The 20,429-nt window shown below is 34.6% G+C and overlaps 3 protein-coding genes across 4 annotated transcripts; all 3 read right to left on the bottom strand.

Annotated features, from left to right (window-relative positions):
- Nucleotides 1–614: 614 nt before the first annotated feature.
- LOC124915148 (ATP-dependent RNA helicase DEAH13) lies at nucleotides 615–5,786 on the bottom strand. Of its 2 annotated transcripts, none has more exons than XM_047455812.1 (10): nucleotides 5,549–5,786; nucleotides 5,269–5,341; nucleotides 5,123–5,185; nucleotides 4,981–5,030; nucleotides 4,816–4,876; nucleotides 4,144–4,731; nucleotides 3,831–4,058; nucleotides 3,445–3,558; nucleotides 2,271–3,359; nucleotides 615–2,188 (listed from the first exon to the last, which is right to left on the bottom strand). In XM_047455812.1, the coding sequence occupies exons 1-10, from the start codon at nucleotides 5,569–5,571 to the stop codon at nucleotides 767–769; spliced, it is 3,711 nt and encodes a 1,236-aa protein (XP_047311768.1). In that variant the 5' UTR covers nucleotides 5,572–5,786; the 3' UTR covers nucleotides 615–766. The 2 variants fall into 2 exon arrangements, with proteins under 2 accessions (XP_047311768.1, XP_047311769.1); XM_047455813.1 differs by having other exon boundaries at nucleotides 4,981–5,027.
- A 1,241-nt stretch (nucleotides 5,787–7,027) lies between these two features.
- Nucleotides 7,028–11,866, bottom strand: LOC124914699 (kinesin-like protein KIN-14I). Its single transcript, XM_047455297.1, has 19 exons — nucleotides 11,554–11,866; nucleotides 11,303–11,469; nucleotides 11,079–11,222; nucleotides 10,781–10,999; nucleotides 10,637–10,702; nucleotides 10,475–10,543; nucleotides 10,323–10,400; nucleotides 10,124–10,240; nucleotides 9,960–10,041; nucleotides 9,780–9,875; nucleotides 9,528–9,701; nucleotides 9,351–9,457; nucleotides 9,101–9,279; nucleotides 8,859–9,020; nucleotides 8,529–8,782; nucleotides 8,275–8,438; nucleotides 8,022–8,195; nucleotides 7,437–7,912; nucleotides 7,028–7,366 (listed from the first exon to the last, which is right to left on the bottom strand). Exons 1-19 carry the CDS (start codon nucleotides 11,672–11,674, stop codon nucleotides 7,234–7,236), a joined length of 2,982 nt encoding a protein of 993 aa, XP_047311253.1. The 5' UTR covers nucleotides 11,675–11,866; the 3' UTR covers nucleotides 7,028–7,233.
- Nucleotides 11,867–14,390: 2,524 nt separating this feature from the next.
- LOC124915252 (nicotinamide adenine dinucleotide transporter 1, chloroplastic) lies at nucleotides 14,391–18,269 on the bottom strand. Its single transcript, XM_047455935.1, has 8 exons — nucleotides 17,710–18,269; nucleotides 17,325–17,431; nucleotides 17,173–17,221; nucleotides 16,930–17,042; nucleotides 15,770–15,864; nucleotides 15,592–15,680; nucleotides 15,413–15,507; nucleotides 14,391–14,952 (listed from the first exon to the last, which is right to left on the bottom strand). Exons 1-8 carry the CDS (start codon nucleotides 17,873–17,875, stop codon nucleotides 14,731–14,733), a joined length of 936 nt encoding a protein of 311 aa, XP_047311891.1. The 5' UTR covers nucleotides 17,876–18,269; the 3' UTR covers nucleotides 14,391–14,730.
- Nucleotides 18,270–20,429: the final 2,160 nt, after the last annotated feature.

Below are 20,429 nucleotides of genomic sequence, written 5' to 3'. Positions count from 1 at the left end.
ACATACTTGAAATTATAATAATTTAAAATAAAATATTTGTAATATGTTATTTTAAATTTATATAGTATTTTGAATTTTTATATACTAACTATTTTATAAATATTATTTATATATATATAGACATAATTTGTTTAAGAGTATATTATTTATATATAGATATAGTATTTAAATAATATTAGAATTCAAGAAATTTTTAAAAATTGTCATATCAGAACTTAAAATAATTTATGACTCGCCAATTAAATTGTCATATTATTATTGTAATTATATTATATAATTTTAAATAATATAATTATTAAAACTTAAAATATAATGTATATAAAGTTCAAAAATATCATATTAAAATTATTTTGTTATAAAATTTAAGTAAATTAACAAAAAAAAAAACAATTTATTTAAAAATAATAAATTATATTATTTAAAAATTATTTCAATTATTATTGAAATATTACATTTCAATCATTTTGACAAATTTATCTGTGCTCCAAGCTGTTGAAAGCTTGAAGTTGCTGTCTCTGATTTCATTATTCATTCTTAAAAAATAAACCATTTTCAAATAAATAAAAAAATAACATCTCTTTAACCATGAAAATAATCAATAATTGTTTTTCTTTTATGTTTCACTTTCTAACTTAACTTAGCAATATTTCATAATAATTAAATAGTTTCACAATGTTTTACAACAAAACAAATAAATGGAAAATTTGGTGCCAAAATTGAAGTCAGGCTCATAGCGACTAGTAGTTAGCCCACATAATTTGCATCATCAAACTCTCCTCGCCCTCTTTGGAAATCGTTCTCTTGCGTTTAAGGAAGCTTCATGTAGCATTTTAGTCCAAACAACTTCAAACTGATCTTGAAACCCTTCTTGAAACCATCCCAGAATTTCCGAATATAATTCTCTCGGATTCTCATCCCACGCCCGCCTCAATTTTGCGCAGCTATCGATAGTTCTCCTCTTGCTCCTCAACTTATTTAGAAGAACCCCAATCCGCTTAAGCCCCAAACCTTCTGCCTTCAAAATGTTAGCCGGTTTTGTAGCCATAAACTCCCTAACCAATCTCATGCATGGCAAAACATGACCTTCCATTAAACAGAAAGCAAACGCACGAACTCGTGTTTCATCATCTTTTATTGGCGAACAATATAACGGAAGCTCCCATCTATAAGGGCCAAATATTGGATTGACCCAATAATAGACTTCATCAGCCACAGGATTATAGTAAGGTAATGAATCTTCAGACGGGGCTGGGAATGTAGAAAAATAGGAGGCGTATTTAACGAGCCAATCCGGTTTCACACTTGTCGCTCCATGTATATAAGGTCGGTTGGTATGCAGTAGCTCGTTGTAGACTAAGAATTCAGGAGCCAATTTTGAAACAGATGACCAACCGTGAAGAAAAACAGTTTCTTCTACCTTACAAGCTTGATATCTAACTGCACGGATTTTCCTGTCTGCCTCGGATCCAGAAACCACTCTTACACGTCTAGCAACTCTATCGGCCCAACCTGCACATATAGCTTGACCTAAGAGCTCTTCTTCATTCGATTTTAGTGGGCACTTATCGAAAGGAACTTTCCAAGCTCGATCCACATCATCGATGGTCCCATCATTCCATGAGAATTCTTCAGTAGAATGCTTTTTGGTGAACAATAGATTGAGTAACTGCTGCCTCAGACTCGACATTTCCTGCATCGTCCTCAGATGCAACGAATTTTCTTCACAAAACTCTACACGATTCCCGGATAGCTCGTAACGCTGCAGAGCGTAAGCTATGGTTAGAGCATCGCTGCTCGGATTTGCAAATTTTGCACGTGAAGCCTTGATGGATTCTTTTAGCTTCTTTTTTCTTGACTTTTCTCCCTTGGCGGAAGAATCTTTAGGGTTGTTATCCTGATTTGTTCCTTCAAAATGCATAATGAATGGATTCTGCAAACTCAAACCTGCAGCTGCGGCAACTGCGTATCCCAAAACTAGCCTGGCTCTGGAAAATTGTTTTCTTTTCATGATTTGGATAACCGTGAGAAGCATTCGCGAGTGACGAGGACTCATAGGATACTGAGCCATAGCTTTCCCCATTGATGTAAGTTTACCTTTTCCATCAAGTGCTTCAAGAATTGTCAAGCTAAGCTCAGCTTCTCTCAAGGCGGAAAGTGGAGGAGGTGTAGGAAACGGGAAATTTGAAACCTGGATTTGGAGATACAAGAAATTTGTTAAGTTCAAACAAAATAAAAAATAGTTGCTTTATTACTGAAAAATTAATCATTACCTCACTGATACCCATGGATTTCATGACGAGAACAACACCATCAACTGGCACTTTTGAAATCTGAGGATTTGAATATTCGGGAAAATGATTACAAAAGAGTGCGGAAGAATAGAGACGATAACAATGACCGGCCTCTGTTCTACCAGCTCTCCCTGCACGCTGTGAAGCAGACGCCTTACTTATCCACTGTATATCATACGTTTCCATTCCATTCAAAGGGTTATAATTCTTGACCTTTTCTCTTCCAGTGTCAACCACATACTTTATGCCTGGAATTGTCAAAGAGGTTTCAGCCACATTAGTAGCCACCACAACCAAGCGTTCACCTTCCTTAACCTCCTCAAATACACGACTCTGAGATGACTCACGAAGCATCGCATATAAAGGTAGAATATGCATTCCCCCAACAACTTTTTTTTTTTCAACGGAACCTTCCGGAATAACCTTTATCTTCTCGTCAGTCGAATCTGGAGATATTGTAGTATTTCCAGCTAATGCTTCAAAAGCAGCCTTCAGTGAAGCAAGGGTCTCATCCCCATGTAAAGTATCAATGTCTTCTACCTCACTATCTGTATCATCATAATCAGATATTTTAGACTCATTAGCATCTAAATCATCACAATCTTCATCGAAACCAAATCTATCACTTATTTCGTATTCATCTGGCTCATCTGCTTCATCGTTTTCCTTAGTGAGGCTGTCAGCAGCAGTTGAACCACCCTCACGTTTGAGAATTTTCTTAGACGCTGTCCGCAAAATCTTACATAAATGCTCCACTTCTGCTCGTCCAGTAACAAAGACGAGTATGCCACCTGGTGGTAGCTTCTTGTGTATTGCCAGAACCTTCTTATATGCTGCCCCGATGTAATCTACTAACTCAGATCTCCTAGAGAAATGTATAGTTACTGGATATTGTCTAGCTTGAACATCTATTTTAGGTGGGGATCTACTAAATATCCTTCCTTCGGAACTGAAATCCTCCTCTCGTAAGGTGGCACTCATCAGCACTAGTTTCAAAGGAGATATTTGATTCTCAGAACTTATTATTTCTCCTGAGAAGATCTTCTGTTGTTGCTCCTTGTATAAACTCTGTAAAGTTATACAGTTCTAACAGTCAACAAACTAAGCATCTTCATTTTCCTTTTTCAAGAGTTTAGAAAAGTGCAAATTAAACCTGGCGCAGTTGTATGATACGAGAAAGCATTCCGATAAGTATGTCGGTATTCAAGCTCCGTTCATGAGCCTCGTCCAAAATTATAACTGAATACTTCTTCAATAAGATGTCATTCTGCATCAGAAAACTGCAAAAGTGAGAATGGAAAGAAAATGCAAGATACGAAGCCACAAGAAAATCAGTTACATCACACCAAACATGCCAATTTGAATTCAAAACTATATTTCAAACATATAGGAATCCTTTGAGAAACTCAGTTTGTTGGGTATCCTTTTTTTCTTTTCCTTTATTCTGTAAGGTGCCACTGGTTTTTCATTTATTAAATAAAAATAGAACATGATTTTCAAAAAAGTGATACTAAAAAGGAAGGGAAAGTAAATGTATACCTGCACTTCTTTCAGCAATATACCATCAGTCATAAACTTGATGCGGCAACTGTCACCAAGTTTCTTCTCATGCCTAACTTGATAACCAACCTCTTTTCCTAGCTTGACACCAAGTTCAAAAGCTACCCGTTGGGCAGTTGCACGGACAGCAACACGTCGTGGCTGTGTTACACCAATAACACCACACACATCATGCCTGTTCGAACCATATCCAGCCTCATAAAGAAACTGAAACAGAAAAAATTAAAAAAAAAAATAAGTTACTATCATAGGCAGCAGAGTAAATCGATAAAATAAAACTACCAACCCTAACCTGTGGAACTTGGGTAGTCTTGCCACTACCAGTTTCACCACAAACAATAACAACAGAATGCTCATTTATAGCTTCCATTATCTCTTGTTCCATCATCACCACAGGAAGATCTTTTCTTTTCTCTTCTACCTCTTTTGGTCTTGCTACAAACACTACAACTGGGATTCTTGGAACCCTCGGTTCAGAACTAATTGTAATATCCCTTGTATCTTTCTTCTGCACTATGTCTAATTCCACATCCATTGGTTGGTTAGCTATGTCTTCTTGCTCAGGTATTTCTGTCTTCACAGTATCAACTCCCTGGACTGTTACAGCCATCTCAATCTCCTCAATTACAGCACATTCAACAGATGACTCTTTCGATGAGCTCAACAGAATAGGCATAACCGTTTTTTCTTCTTCCTCTTCCACAATTGGTTGTGCATATTCATTTTCATCCTCTTCCACAATTGGTTCTGCATATTCATTTTCATCCTCTATGGAGACACCAATGCTCTTTTCCTTGGAAGGACTGGCAGCAAATACTTGTACTAGCCCCATTTTAGAGAATTGCACTGATTTCCTACGTTTTTCTTTAACAGATTCTATCTAAAGAACAAAGACAGCATCCATAAACAAAGCTAGCAATAATGCAATTTCAGGTTTCTTGTATTGATAAGATTCTGCACAAACCTGACCAATATTTCGCGACGAAGACAGAAGTGAGTACACATCATCCTGAATCTTGTATTTCCTAACAAAAGATCACACCACGATAGCAGAAACCAATATCACAATGAAAAGACGAACAGTGATAGGAGAAAGCAAGTGTCCCACAAAAGAAATAAGTAAACTTACTCTAAGGTTTGCATGCTTTCTTGCAAGAGAGACTCTTTCTCTTTCTCCTCCTTATTATTTAAAAAACAAGTCAATATAAAAGCTTGATTTCACAAGAAACAGAACGTATTACATATTGTATAGGCGAAGGTAAAGTGCAGACCTGTAGCTTCTTCAGCTTTCTTATCTGAGATTTACTCAATTTAACTTTGTCCCTATCATCGACCTGTTAGGCATTTTAAAAAATTAACAATTGCCATATTTTATCATATATAATTGGATTAAGGGTTCACTATTTTCTACAGATACCTTTTTCTGGGCTTTATTCTTTTTCCTGGGAGGCAAGATGATAATATTGCTATCATCTGTAATTGTATTCGAACTGCCAAATACAATATAGCTCAATAACAATGTTGTTATCTAAAAAAAAAAGAGTTTTGATCCGAATTCTACTTATACATGTTGATAATCAGTTGATCATAACTCAATCTGAATATAATGCATCAACTTCTCATGCGAGAGTGATAGGTAACATTGATAGTTTCATAAAAGGAAGGTGAAATAGGGGGACGGAGTAAGATGAACGAACCTGTTGTTTAGGTTAATTGACATTGTTGTTGATGGTTGAGTGTTGACAGTGTACAATATATGAATCAGAAAATTTTAAAAGAGATTTTGGATAAATTGATTGCAGGAGTCTGGTCTTCAACTTGGAAAGCCGCTAATGCTACTCTGCGAAGGAAAGCAAAGGAAAGGAATTCTCTGTCACGGCCGCCTGAAGCGGGAACGGAGCTCCTATTATTTCTATCTTTTTTCGGCCGCCGAAATCCCCTCTTTCTTTCTTTCTTTTTTTTCTTTTATTTACTCTTCTTTCGCGACCCACATAAACACCAAAAGAGCGGGCTTGGGCCTTTTTTAAATTGAGTCCATTAATAAAAAAGATAACAAACTACCTCGCTTGCATGCATAGTTATTTGTATATTAGTTTAATTTGAAAAAAAAATATTAGTTATATATTATTATTATTTAATAGTTATAATTAATTATTTTATAACTAGTTATTTTAAAAATTATATATATTTAAATATAAAATTAATTAATAATAATAAATAAATAATACTATAATAATTGTTTTTAAATTTATAAATATAAATTTATTTTTTAATATAAAATAGTATAAAATCATAAAATCGAAATTATTTATTAAATTATAAAATCTTAATATCGTAAATTAAAAATTGTTAAAATTTACCTAAGAGCTTACTTAAAATTAAATTTATTTAATAACATGATATTTTAAATGACCGAATGGTCAAATTTCAATTTTTTTAAGATAAATTAAGATTTCGATCTCTTATTTTAAATCTTACAATTTGAAGTTCTTTATTATTAAAATTATACCGTTTATCGGTTTCAAAAGTTGTTAACTTATTATTTATGTGACATTTATAAATAAAATATTTGTCACGAATTTCACATGTAATTGAGAGTTTCACTACCAAATTTCAAATAATCTAGTCAAAATTATAAATTTATTAAATTTCAATAGTTAAATTAGTGACATAAATATTTTATTTACGTATAAATAAACTATTTATATCACTAATTTAACTAACGAGTTTAATATGTAATTGAGAGTTTTCACTACCAAATTTTAGATAATCAATAGTCAAAACCATAAGTTTTGTTAAAATTTGATAATTAAATGAGTGAATCTTATAAATAAAATATTTATGTCACTAATTTAAATAAAGAATTTCACCAGCAATTGAGAGTTTTGACTATGTTAAAATTTGATAGTTAATTATATAAATATTTTATTTACTTATAAATGTATTAAATGTCACGACAATAAGATAACCGCGTTTAAAATCGTTAAAGACGAAAATCTGTTTATTTTATATTTCAATTTATTTGAGCATCACCTAATTACTTTCTATATAAATGTGAAAGAAACTCTTGTACATAATATTAACATTATTTACATTGTGAAAGAGAAAAAGAAAAAAAAGCAATGGTGTCATTATGTTCAGGACTGGCCTTTTCTTGATGACAAATTACAAACAAATGAAAAATATTGCTATATTGATTTCTTTATGTAAAACCAAAAACAAACAATCACTCTATATAATATAACTGGAATTCCAAACCAATAACAGGAATTCCAAATCTCACTTTCACACACACACTCACTCACTCAGGGTTATAAAACAATTAACTGGAAAAATAAATTTGTGATGAAGATCAATCCTTTATATATATATCATCTTCTTGTTATTTCTTGTTCCCAACTTTCCTTCTGACTTCACCTGGGAAAACTTGTCTGCCATTCCCAATTCTCTGACCGCCACTGTTTGTGATTTTCCTGGTCGATGGAGACGGGCTTTGCTTAGGAATCAAACTGTGGCTGCATAGTAAGTATATCAACAATAAGAAGAAATCAAAACTACAAATGAAAGATTGTTATGTGGTCTTACTTCAAATCAGGAGTCTTGGAAACCATCTTTGGATTAGTTTTTCCATAATTTGGGCTAATCCCATTGCCAAGACTAGACAGTTTTGCATTGTTGAATTGCCAGAGTAAATCAGGCTCAGAAGAATCGCTTGTTCCTGCCTCAATCTCATCAAAATCTTCGGTTCTACCTGTGAAGATGTTATACGATGAAGTAGTGTCTGTTGATAGATATTTTGAGTAGAATGCATCAGACATGTCTCCATTATCTGCTTCCCAGTTTCCTATTTGGTTGTTCATATCATCATGTGCAGTACCAATATCGTCTTGTTTGTTCACCATCACTTTGTCTACCCACTCCCCATAGCTAGCTTCTTCTTTATCCTCGTCCTCACCATTTTGACCTGTTTTATTAACAGGAGGCCATGGAGGAGAGTTTCGTAGTAGCTCATCAAGATCAACACTTTGCTTTTTACGCCTCATTCCCATACTCTTCTTCACCTAGTGACAGACACAGACAAACAGGGTATATTCAGGGGACCTCGAAACTGTTTCCATTATCATGCATACAAGAGAATAAGAAGATTGTACTTTTATGCAAATTAATTACCTCCATATTGCCCAAATCCCCGGCTGACTTCCTACAGCTATTGGGGTCAGACAACATACTGACAGCATTTGTATTTTGTTGTTGATAAGGAGAGGACAGTAAGCTACCACTACCAGTTAGTTTTTGATCCGAACCGCCATTTTTTCTTGCTAAGGCTGCCTTTAAATTAGCAATCTGATATCAAATCAAATGTACAATTAGCCTTTCATGTAAAAAATAAATATGTTTTGTTTGTAGGAAACATGCGAGGAACCTGTTCTTTGAGTTCTTTAACGTCGGAACCCTCTTTATTCACATGGGCAGCACCAAGTTCCACAGTAGCAACCCGTTCAGCAAATTTGAGTGTACTTATCGTCTCACCAATAGCATCGGGCTCAGGGCTAATATGAACAAACATAAGCGTTTTGGCTTGTCCTCCTAAAACAACAAGAAGAAGATAGAGGCAGCTTAACACCACAAATTTACAAGAGTTAAAGAGTTAGAAGTATGGGATTAATAATAAATTACCAAGTGAGTCCTGAAGCAACTGGGTGAGTTTGCTGTTTCTATAAGGAACGTGTGAATTCTTCTGAGCAAGTGAAGCTATCACATCACCTAATGCAGATAAAGATTTGTTTATATGTTGTGCCTCTTTTAATCTATCTCCAGTTACTTCAGACTTGTCTACCCTCTCACTTCCCGCCAGATCAACCAAATGCATACATCCACGCAGAATATTTCCAGTTGTTAAGTCCACTCCTTGGACATGAACAGTTACACAGCTGCACATGTTAACAGAATATATGCTTGTTAAGATTATTATTATTATAAAACGAGTTCAGTATAAAAAGGAAATACCTATGGGAGCGACTGCTGCGGTCGTTAAGAGCAGTTGCACCAACAGTTCGATTTTTATGTCCCAAGTTCATCAGATCAATGACATCAGATGTTGATGTCACTCTGATGAGGCTTGCATCGGGTACATTAAGTCCTGTCTGAGAACTGTTTCTAATCTCTAATGTGAAAATTGGTCAAGGAAAAACTATAAATTCTTGTCAAATAACTGGATTTATTAAAGATGCTCAAGTGAAAAAGGATATCTTTTATTAAGACCATCAACAACAAGAAGATCTCTGACTTGCTCATTGTATATTTCAATCATCTGGACAAAAACTTCGTAACGGAAAGTATTCCTTCTCTGTTCTGCGAGAAGAAATAAATCACCCAATGCCCTATAGTTCACTCCTTGGCTTTCTTCAGTTAGATTCTTGGGTCCACTCTAAATATGTGGAAAAAAAAGAGTCAAGTCTTGTTCAAACCAAAGCAAATCTTTGTAATAATATAACTAACCATGGTAAAAGTCTTTCCAGATCCAGTTTGTCCATATGCAAATATACAGACGTTAAATCCATCAAGAACGGATCTTATCAATTGCTGAGTATCCGAGAAGACTTCCGCTGAAATATTGAACAGGCAATGGAGTGAATATAAAGGACTGTATAAAATAGAAAACAAAAATCCACAGACCTTGTGTTGCAGATGGTCCAAAGGCTTTGTTGAAGTTGAAGGTCTTCTGTGCTTTGCCATGTTTGGATGGAGTAGAGATACTAATTGTTCCTTCTTCTATAAAATCCACCGAGCTCAAGTAGTTTGATTGCCCATTTAAGAAGGGTCGAACACGGCAATAAACTCTAATACTTCCTGATCATGCAAAATGTATTCGTTGAAACAACAACAAAAAACAAAAAGCAGGATGTGAATGATCTAATAATGGCATACCTTTAAGGTCCTGTACTTGATTATATAGTTTGCGGTTTTCTTCCAGTACTTTATGATAACCAGAAGCAGCATTGGCAAGGCCATGGATATGCATACCTTACAATGCAAAAACAAAATACAGAATTTATAAGCATTTGAAGGATATAAAGAAAACTTTTGAGAACCTTAAGCTTTTTTTACCAAGATTGTGGAGGTCCTCGTGGAATTTCATTTGCATGAACTTCATACTAGCTTTCGTAGTTTGAACAACTTGTTTAAGTTCCTGAAGGATAGTGTAATTATTTTTATATCAGCAAATTTGTGATATAGTTTGATGTGAATAAAAATTTATGAGAATACCTTACCACAACATCTCTCTGCTGCTGTTCGCATATATTTTGTTGCTTCTGAGATTGTCGTCTTAATTCCTCGTCAATGAAGGATTCATCTTTCTTGACTTTCATGACAATTTTATCCTCTTTCTAAGGAAAAAGAAATGGTCCACTGAATTAGATAACATAAATGACAGCAAAATGTTTGATTAATTCATATCTATCCATTTACCTTCATATTACCAGAAACTTGTTTTAAGAATGTCTTGCCACTATGAGAATGAACAACATCTTTGGAAGGCAATTTCTTCTGATGGAGATACAAAGAAATCAGATCAATAAGTTTTCAAATAAATAATCATGGATTCTTGAATTCTGACTTACCAACTCCATTTGTGAAGCCATTCGCTGCTCAAATTCCTCGACAACCTTAGCTAGCACGGATTCAACCAACTGTAGCACGAAGAAGAAGAAGAATGACAAAATCCCCACATAGAAAGTATTCTTGCTGCTCTTTTTTTTTTTTCTAAAAAATAAGAAACCTACTGTTGAAACTTCTTCAGGCTTCTTATCAATCAGAGCTCCTCGAACAAGCATACTCAAAGAACTCGGCTGGAAACAACAATCACAAGAACACTTTTTAATAATTCAATTCCAAAAACAAATAAAACATGAAGTCCAATGGCTAACCTTGACATTAACATTAACATCAACAGCATCAACGGATACGTTTCTTGACAAGGAACTTGTAAATGGTTCTGAATTTTTGCGCGAAAATTGCTTAGTCGAAGATGATGTGGACTTCACATTCCCACCAAACTTCCACACACCATCTCCACCTGATTGTTTCCATTCACTATAGGATTTGATTGCTAATACACAATTCACCACCCGCGCTGATTTCCCTCCCTTGAGAAGCAAATTTCAATTCAATCCTCCCAAAAAATTAGATAAAAAAACGATACATATGTCTGGATCAAACACCTACTTGTTCCAAATCAGATGCATCAAAGGTAGGAAGTCCCAATTCCTCCGCAGCAACAAGAAAATTTCTCACATTCTCAAAGTATTGATATGCAGACAAAGCTGCTCCATCAGGTATAAGAGCTGAATCACAGTGACTCTCCACAACCTAAAAAGAAAACGATCATGAAATCAAATAACACAAAAGACAACAAACCAGCAACATGAAAAGATTGAGAGATTATCAACCTTTGACACAGCTCCCGGTTGAACCTTATTAAGAACATTGCAAAGAATTAAACCACTTCTCAAACCAAGCCGAAACTCTTCTTCCGATGGCTCAGCTGGTAAATCCTTAGCTCCCACAACTCCCACCATCTTTCTCAACCATCCAGCACCATCATACCTCCTTATTGCTAAGAACAAAATAAAGTATTTACAAGCTTTAAAAAGCAGAGTCATAATTTAAACTGTACAAGAAGGATTATTATTATTGTTACCAGCTTCCTCTGCTTTTCGAGAATCCATATCAAGATATCTGGATCGAATTCCATGCTGCTGAAGGATGTCTTCAATAACAGAGGCTGCCGAGAATGAAAATGCACCTTCTGTTGCTGCCATTAGAGAGACCCAGAAAAGCTTCGATCGTAAATAACTGATATCTTCTTAACCTATACCATAGATAAGAAGACGAAGAAGATCCTTTGAAAATCCTTCAAAGAGGGAAAGAAGAAAATATCTTTTTCAATGGCGTCGTTTTGTTTCTTTCATAAGCAGCAAAACAGAGCATGCTCTCTCTCTCTCTCTCTAACAACTGCAAAACAGAGTGGAGTTTTGCTTTATACAACTACAACCACCATTTCTTAAATAAAATTGATAATGATTATTTTAAAATTCTCATTTAGAATTCCCGTTACATTTCATCATCATTCATTCCTAAAAGAGATTAATTAATGTATCTTTGTTGAGTAATATTTTGAAGTTTTACCACAATTTTTTACCTATAAAAGAAAGTCAAAGCATGCCATAAAATGTTACCATATAAAATAAAAAAGATCTTATATTAGTAGTTAAAATTTAATTCACACACATATAAAGAAACAAATTTTCATAGATTAGTGGTAAGAATATACAATCTCAGTAACTAGTAAGTATATATGTCTTAAATGAATTAAAGAAAGAAATCTACTATTTACCGTGTGTTGCAAGTATTTTTTTTGTTATATTTTTATTGAAAACATGTAAATAATAATAATAATAATAATATTAGTGTTATAGTAAAGTTGAATAATAAAAAGTAGGGAAGTGGGTGAAGCATCAATCCTTGGAGGAAAAAGGAGGCTGAAAAATTCTCATAATTACCATAGCTGTAACCACTATGATCATCATCATTTTGGATTGGCCATGATCATATAATTAGTTAATTAGCTATATATATATATATAAAGTCAAACAACAAATTAATGTCTTGTATAAATCTTTATAATATCTAATGACTAATGACTATATTCAAGTTTATGTTTACCCATAAATGAATATTTGTAATTGAAGCACATAAACCAATTTAAATATTTAAAAATGTATCAATCTTAAATCTCAAGTATGGTTTGTTAGCCATATTTTTAGGCTTTATTGCCAGTCACAACTAGAGTTTGTTGGAGGATTGTGAAAGTTTTTAGTGCATAGAAGTTATTTAATTAATTGTAGCTACTATTTCATGTCTTGATTATAAAGTTTTGTATCAAAACTAATATCACCACACCCAGACTAACCACTCAGGTGCGGATCTATGTTAGAGCTCGGGTGGGGTGGAAGATCATCCGGAAAAAAAAATATAATTTTTGTATAGTTAAAATGTGACATAACCCTAATTTCTTAATTTTTTTTCTTTCAATTTCACTATTTGCTTATCTAATTCATAGAGAATGAGACAAAATTAATGTTTATTCACTCGTTTTATTCATTATTTTCCTATTATTTTTTTAAGCCAACCCCAACGAGAATTCTCAGTCGAATTGAACCCGAGACTTGAATCATGTATCTTGCTTGATTGTTTTTTTTTGTGTGTGTGTGTGTGTTGGGAGAGTTAAAAATGGTGGAATTGGACAAATATTTACTAAGAAAGAATGATGAAAAAGTGAAACACTCAATGGCATTTGATGGGGTATCTATCCACTTTATGAAGAGACAGAGTGTGATGAAGAATTAAAGAAGAGTCCTTTCTCTTTATTTTTTTTAATGTTGCCGTTGCTGCTTAGTTAGTGCTTTGTTTACTACAACACAACATTCCCCCTTTCCCAACCAAATCATTCCTCTAATTAACTAACATCACTAATTTAATTTATTTGTGACAGCAAACTCATCTAGTTTCTAAACCCAATAATATGAGTAATGGGTATTTTTTATATTGATGAATATGGAGGTTTCTTGTTTTGTTTCCCTAAATAGAAAGGTGAAACTTCCATCCAGTAAAGAGGGCATATTGATTTCCATTGTGAAGGGATTGGATCCTACATTTAGGAAGGAACTGACCGACAGACAGGAAAGACCCAAATCCCAATTGATTAGCATAATACAGGAATCCAGGTTGTATAGTGTAATGAGGGAGGATTGTGTACAGACAGACAGTGTTGTTACTTTAGACCTTTTTTCTTGTTAATGAGTTGTATTATAATTATGTGATCACCCATCAGCTTTTATTAAGCAATTGTATTTATTATGCTAACAAAGTGGACATCTTTTTACTAATCAAAGTATCAAACTGTGAGGGACCAGTTTTAACCTTTCTTTTCTTTTCTGTAAATGGCACCATGTTCCTGTTATCAAGTGGTTCAACCTTTATCAAAGGGATGTGGGGTTTTTTTTTCCATTTTTATTTTTTATGTAACAGCCAAAAATCAATTCTCTATTATGCTTTTATGTTGCGATGAGACCGGAAGTTAAAGGTTCGAGTTTAGTTGATAAGATATCGAAGGAATCCCATGTATAAAATGATTCTTTATTATTATTATTGCAATTTTCAGTGTTTTCATCCCCCACTTAACACCTTTTTTCTTCATCACTTGATACCCAATGATCATTGCTTCTGCTACACGCTAGCATAAGAAAAGCCTTAGGATATCAAGCTGTTTTTATTTTTGTTTAGAATTCCACATGCAAAAAGCAACTAAACAAAGCCCTTTCTTTCCATAATCTAGGGAATTCATTGCCTTTTCACATTACTATGGTATTTCTAACAGATGTCCTTCAAATTTAAGAACAAATTTTTTAACTATTTCACATATAGCAGCATTTGCACATAATTCCGAAGGCATAAATAGTTTGCTGGTTTAAAATCTACACATAAAAGTTAAGCCAGGGATTGCCATTTATCATCACAAAATATTAGTGCATGCCCACAATTTCCTATTGACAACATTACAACGAGTTTAAATAGTAGTGTTGAAATTGAGGATACTTTCTGATCGACATATATGGTAGTCTTATGTTGAATAATCAGAACCAGAAACTGCTACAAAAACTTCATTCCATTCTAGACACAGCCTCAATGTAGTATAAATTTTGTACAACCAACACTGTAAATAGTCAAAAGCGTTCAAAAGGATAGAATTGATTCACCTGCCCCATTCATCCAAAATCCTTCCAACTATAACCAACATCCTCAGAATGTATTGAGGTTAGGGATCAGAAAGAAATGCAGAGACAAGAAACCGATGTATCATCTCAAAGCTGGTGAATGTAATTACAGCAGCCGGAGTAGTCCTGAGAAGATTTGTGGCGCACCCTCTGTAAAAGGCAGAAATGCCTTCTTCCTGAGACACTTTCTTGATGCAGTCTATAACACCATTGTATCGTCTATCTGAGTGGTAACCTTGTTCCTGCAGCCTAGAACGTACAACCTGCAAATATTCAACAACAAACTTAAGAAAGCACTTTGGCGATATATCCTAAAAAATGAATCTCATTACTCCGTTTGGTCTCCAGATGTAAAATCAGATGTTATTTATTTATAACAGTTGGGCCTTATTTGATCTAGGGTTCTCTCACTACCAAGTGATAATTTTCAAATAACTTTGTTTGATGCAGGTAATTTAAAATAAAGTTATTTGAGTAAAAAGACATTATGGGTATATAATGATGTGATGGATGATTGGATAGCGAGTGATTTGGAATTAATCTCGAATAACCCATATCAAACAAGGTCTTAGAGTACATATACCTCAGCAAATTCCAGGTGGAGTCAAAATTAGGAAAAAACATGTAACTAATATATGTATTAGCAATTGATACATTTTTTGGCATTGACGGTTTTTAGTTGGTAACAGAAGCTGCTTGGTGGATGATGATGTGGAAACTTACCTCATGTGGGTATGTCAAAGCGGAAGCAGATATTTTAGAAACAGAAGATGCAACAGCGACATCAATTGCGCCGAGTTTGTCTGTTGTAGTGTTTCCTATCATGGTTGCTTTCACGTCAATAGCTGCTTTATTTTGTACAGAAATATAAAGATTCAGTAATAAAAGTTACTAGTGAAAACCTTTATTGGCCAAGTAGAGTTTGATTGCCTCGTATGCTGGGAACTGGATTGCAACATGACTTACACCAGCTAATGCAGGCACAAGACCGCTGTAAAGAAACCATATGTTAGGCTTCAATATAGCTAGATTAGTTTAAATCTACTAAAAGGCACAAATTAATAAGACGTGGCATTCTACCTGTATAAGCCACGAATACCCTCTTCACGTGCAATTCTGTTCAAAGCAGATAACGTATTGCGATATGGCACAATACCTGTCCTCAATGCCTGAGTCTATGGAGGAGAGGTAAAAAAGAGTGATCAATTTGTTGGTTTAACTAAAGAAATGGCATGAAAGAAATTGCTTATTTTGATAATTATAAAGGGAGGCAACAAACAGTAATTCATCCATCTCCATGGCATGGCGAGATATCTTTCAACAGTAAGGTAAAGATTACCTTCTTTTGTACAATGGCATCAAATATGTTAGTCACTGCTCTAGATAAAATCAAAGTGGTTATAGGAATCCTATAATATTCCTTCATTCCTTTTGTCTAACAGATGCTCAGAATATGGTTTGGTTGTTGAAGAAAAAAACACACTTTCTTTTTTCATTTTCCCACAAGGAATTGTTTGCAAAATTTATATTTAAATATCATTTTTCCATCATCTACTTTTTTTTTGTAAATAATGTTATAGATATATTCATGTCACATCTAAACAATATATCTCATTAAAAAATTACTGTCCTAATATCTTCTTGACAACGATTATTCCTCATATCCAACACCATAGATTAGATCTTCACGCACTTGAGACAGTAAGTAGCCAGCTATACTCAATTTAACCTATACTAGGTTTTATTGAACTACTGGGCACTGACAACCTTCGTTTATAATTGTGCATCATAATATGCATGTGTCTCCAGTTTCAAGAGTTCTTCTAATAAACTTAGCATAAGCTTCGTCTGGACATTTGAGAAGGCCAAAATCTTTTCATTTTTGTTTTGGGAGAATCCATGTTTCATTAGGTGTCAATCTACCCATTTCTGATCTTTGATTCACATAATACACTAAGAACTATTTGAAAGCTGGCATTTTGTCAGGTTATGTTTCAGAATCCTGATCCCCCATTGGAAAATCGTCAAAGTTAAAGTATTTTTTTTGCTTTCATTTTGTATAAATATTATTTTCTGGATTATGATCCATATCAAATTATTTCTAGGACTGAGATTGCGATTTTTAGCAAACATATAAAATGTCAATTTTTCACGATCATAATCGTGATCACAAAAAGTGATAACAAATAGGCACTAAGTTAACAACTATCCAGAAAAAACAGGAAGTTCAAGTTACATACTTGAAATCTTGTCTTAACAACCCAAAGAGGATTTGTAACAAATATAGTTGCTGCTCCAGCTCCAGAAGCAGCTGCCATATTTGAACTGAAAGAAAGCTGATGATGATTTCCATCTGCAGATACACAACAAAAAGTGTAAAACATTTTCAGCCAAAATATGCTGTCAAATCTCATCACTGAGCAAATAACATAAGAAACGGAGTAAAAAAAAGGCTGAATCTTTTGAGAAACAAATAAACTAACCAACAGAAGAAATCAATCCTTTTAATTGCTCATATAATGTGAAATATACCTATAGAAACAACAACAACAACAAACATAATAAGATACATCAGAGAGGCAACAAAATGCCTAAACAATAAATTTACAGAGGACCATCAAGAAAGAGAACTCACAGCCCAATTTGGAAGCAACGCTATCACTGTAGGTGAGAGCCCACGGTACAAGCCACGCCACCCCTCCCTCTGACATATTTGCTCCAAACTTCCAAAAATAATGCTACCTGGTTATACAAGAGGCTATCTATCACAATGTTTTGATTACTAACCTAATACAAACATCTAGTCACATGGCTAAGTGATATTTGCAATACCTAAATACTATAATGAGAAAAATCATCCACAGTTGAATACATATAGAGATTCCTAACAGTTGATTCTAAAAGAATGACTCTTCAGTATCCAAATGAGTTTGAATGGTTAAACTTGGTAATGGTAAAAGGGTTTTGTATATTCTGATTTGATTTGATGGATATAATGGACAAGAAGCTAAATTTTGCACCTTTAGGCTTTTCGGCTCCAATCCCTGATATTAACCCTACTTGAAATCTAGTCTTGATAACATCTAAAGGGCAGACAAAGGTTGCTGCAATGACTCCTGCTGCGGCGCCGGCGCCTGCATGACAGAGCATGCCTTTAGAGTTAGGGCTATGAGCATCGGTGACCATGGCTGCTGAAGGAAACGCGGCCGGCTTGAGAGTAAAATAAGAAAGAGCTATCAATTGAATGTAATAGCAACAAGGAGTCCTCTCTCAAGAGGCCGATCGCAAATCTCCAGGTTCTTCGCATGGCAAATTCGAGCTTCCGATTGGATGTGGGCTTCGAATTTGCAGTAGGGTTTGGAGAAGAGAGATGATGTGAGGTGCTAAGTCGATGTGATCATGAATCTGGTGAAGCCCTCATTAATGGTGATGGTAACCTCTCTTCTCAAACCTGACGGCGGCAGCATAAAAGGGTGTAAAATGTAAATAGATAAATGGAAATGGAAATGGCAAGAGAACAAATCTTAAAATCGCGTTTCTTCGCGTCTCTCTGTCATTATCATAGTCATTCGTCATCATCTTCGTCAACTTCAACATGAATATTCATATAAAAAAAGTGAGATCGAGAACAAAAGATAAAAAAGAAGTATATAGAAGGATCAATCTTGGCCTATCGTCTTCATTTGTCGTATTTCAGATGGTCCCTTCGGGCTCCAGGTCACCCCCACCATATACTAATGGCAGCTGACTGAGCCTTTCTCTTTCCTTTTCTTGAAATCAATAGAAAATTTAGCATATGGCCTACGTTAGACGTCTACGTTTACCTAATCATCTATTAATAAACCCATAAAATAAAATCTTCAAACATTAACTTTAATTTCGCCACCATAGATGAGAGCGTTAGACTTAAATATGTAAATGGAGTTAGGAGTTATTTCAAGAACAAAGACTAAATCTATTATTCAAAGTTCAGCTAAAGAGTGAGTTTGAGTTTGGGGAACAAGAAATTAAGTAGTGGAGAAAAAAAGAAGATGAAACAGGAATGAGAAAGAATACTTTCACAATCTGCAATTGAAATGAGTAAAATGAGTTCAGCTTATATGAGCTAAACTGAAAGAGAGAAAAGAGATTTAATAAAAAGTAGTTTTCAAATAACAGAAATTAAAATAAACATATAACATACCCTAATTGTAGCATTATCTCCCACTTCAAAATTTGGTCGTCCACAAAGAGACATTGGTCCGGTCAACCTCCAATATCCATTCTCCAATCTCTAAAGATAACTATTTTCTCTTGCTGTTATGAAATATTTTCAGCAAGGCCGTAAAAGGTCGAACTACGGAACCGGAACCGCAATCCTTGATAAACCTTTGGTAACATCTTTTCAATTGTTTTACAGATTGTGGAACTGACTATTTCCTCATTATCTTTAGCTTTTACAAGTCAGTAGTCACTCCGCCTATGTGAGAAATTTGTTTGCACCCTAAGCTACATTTTCTTTTGTTGAGAATTAACTTTTGTTGAGAACTAACTTTTGTTGTTGTAATGTTGTCAGAACCTGGTGTACATATATATATAAAAAAAAAACTCCCTCCAGTTTCGACTATATACTAGGGTGTCATAAAAAATTCAGGACAAGTCCTTCTTCCGAATCAGCACCACATGAACAACAAAAGAGGCATGACTTTTAATTACTCCCCTGTCCAGTAAATCATTGACTAATTGCTCATTTTTTTTCTTTCGCAAGGCACGATGCCAGTATGAGCACATGCATATAACTTCAATGCCTTCTTTTAATAGGATTAGATGTTGTTGTTCCCTGATTGGTGGTAAGCCTTCAAGTTGCTGGAATAGAGTGTTGAAATCTTTGAGCAATCGTTGAAGATCCTCAGAAATCTCTTTTAATTTCATTGTGGTAAATGAAACAAATTAACTTTCATGTTTACTCCTTATTTGCACCATGACAGCAAACTTCTCCAGCTCGTTGTCTTGTATCAGATTCATCTGTGCACGAGGTATACTTTGCAAGACCGTGGTTCTCCATTGCTTCTCATAAGAAATGTCATTTTTTCAAAATTTCAGGATAAAAGGCCTAAAGTAATTAGTAACATGCCTTTCACAATATCGTACACATCCATGGTAAGCACCTTCATATCTGCTTGATAATTATTTCCTTCCATTGACTATTTTAGGTCTTGGCAAATGTTGGAGCATAATATATTTGAGCCATCTGCCACTCGAATCGACCACCTTCATAGGGCCCTGCTACGGGGATCTTGGCCAATACCAGACCCACCACCTTCCATGAAGGTTAATCTTTCTTCAGTGGCATTGAATCTTCTATCCATATTATTGCTCAATTCGGTTCATGTTTCTATAATAGGGAAGTTTGCATAGAAGCTGATTGTTGGGTCAGGCCTTCGATAAGGCTTTAAGAGCATTCATCTCAGTTTGCTGACGGGTTTCTATCATCTCAGTTTGCTGACGGGTTTCTATCCTCTCAGAATCGCCTGGTTCTGATACCAAGTTGTTAAGACTTAAATTTGTAAGGTTAAGAGTTCTTGATCTTAAGGACGGAGACTAAATTTATTATTCATAGGGCAGCGAAAGAGTATGGGAACAAGAAATTAAGGGATCCATGAAAAAAAAATGAAACCTGGGTGAGAAGAAAATACTGTTAGTATGCCTCCGAGTTACACCTGCTTAAAAGAGGGAAAATGGATTTAACAAAATGTAGTTT

The sequence above is a fragment of the Impatiens glandulifera genome, chromosome 9 (assembly GCF_907164915.1).
Source record: "Impatiens glandulifera chromosome 9, dImpGla2.1, whole genome shotgun sequence".
Lineage (NCBI taxonomy): Eukaryota > Viridiplantae > Streptophyta > Magnoliopsida > Ericales > Balsaminaceae > Impatiens > Impatiens glandulifera.
This window is presented reverse-complemented; position numbering and strand designations above follow the sequence as displayed.

Excerpts from the sequence above, each read along its gene's own strand:
- LOC124915148 (XM_047455812.1), bottom strand. The coding sequence starts at position 5,571 with ATGTCAATTAACCTAAACAACAG. Across the intron at positions 3,559-3,830 it reads TATTGCTGAAAGAAGTGCAG|AATGACATCTTATTGAAGAA; the intron begins GTATACATTTAC and ends TTTCTGATGCAG. Across the intron at positions 3,360-3,444 it reads GTATCATACAACTGCGCCAG|AGTTTATACAAGGAGCAACA; the intron begins GTTTAATTTGCA and ends ATAACTTTACAG.
- LOC124914699 (XM_047455297.1), bottom strand. The coding sequence starts at position 11,674 with ATGGCAGCAACAGAAGGTGCATTTTCATTCTCGGCAGCCTCTGTTATT. Across the intron at positions 9,876-9,959 it reads CGAGGACCTCCACAATCTTG|GTATGCATATCCATGGCCTT; the intron begins GTAAAAAAAGCT and ends TTGCATTGTAAG. Across the intron at positions 8,196-8,274 it reads TTAAAGAACTCAAAGAACAG|ATTGCTAATTTAAAGGCAGC; the intron begins GTTCCTCGCATG and ends ATTTGATATCAG.
- LOC124915252 (XM_047455935.1), bottom strand. The coding sequence starts at position 17,875 with ATGGTCACCGATGCTCATAGCCCTAACTCTAAAGGCATGCTCTGTCAT. Across the intron at positions 17,222-17,324 it reads CGTTGCTTCCAAATTGGGCT|GTATATTTCACATTATATGA; the intron begins GTGAGTTCTCTT and ends TTGTTTCTATAG. Across the intron at positions 15,865-16,929 it reads TTGTTAAGACAAGATTTCAA|ACTCAGGCATTGAGGACAGG; the intron begins GTATGTAACTTG and ends TCTCCTCCATAG.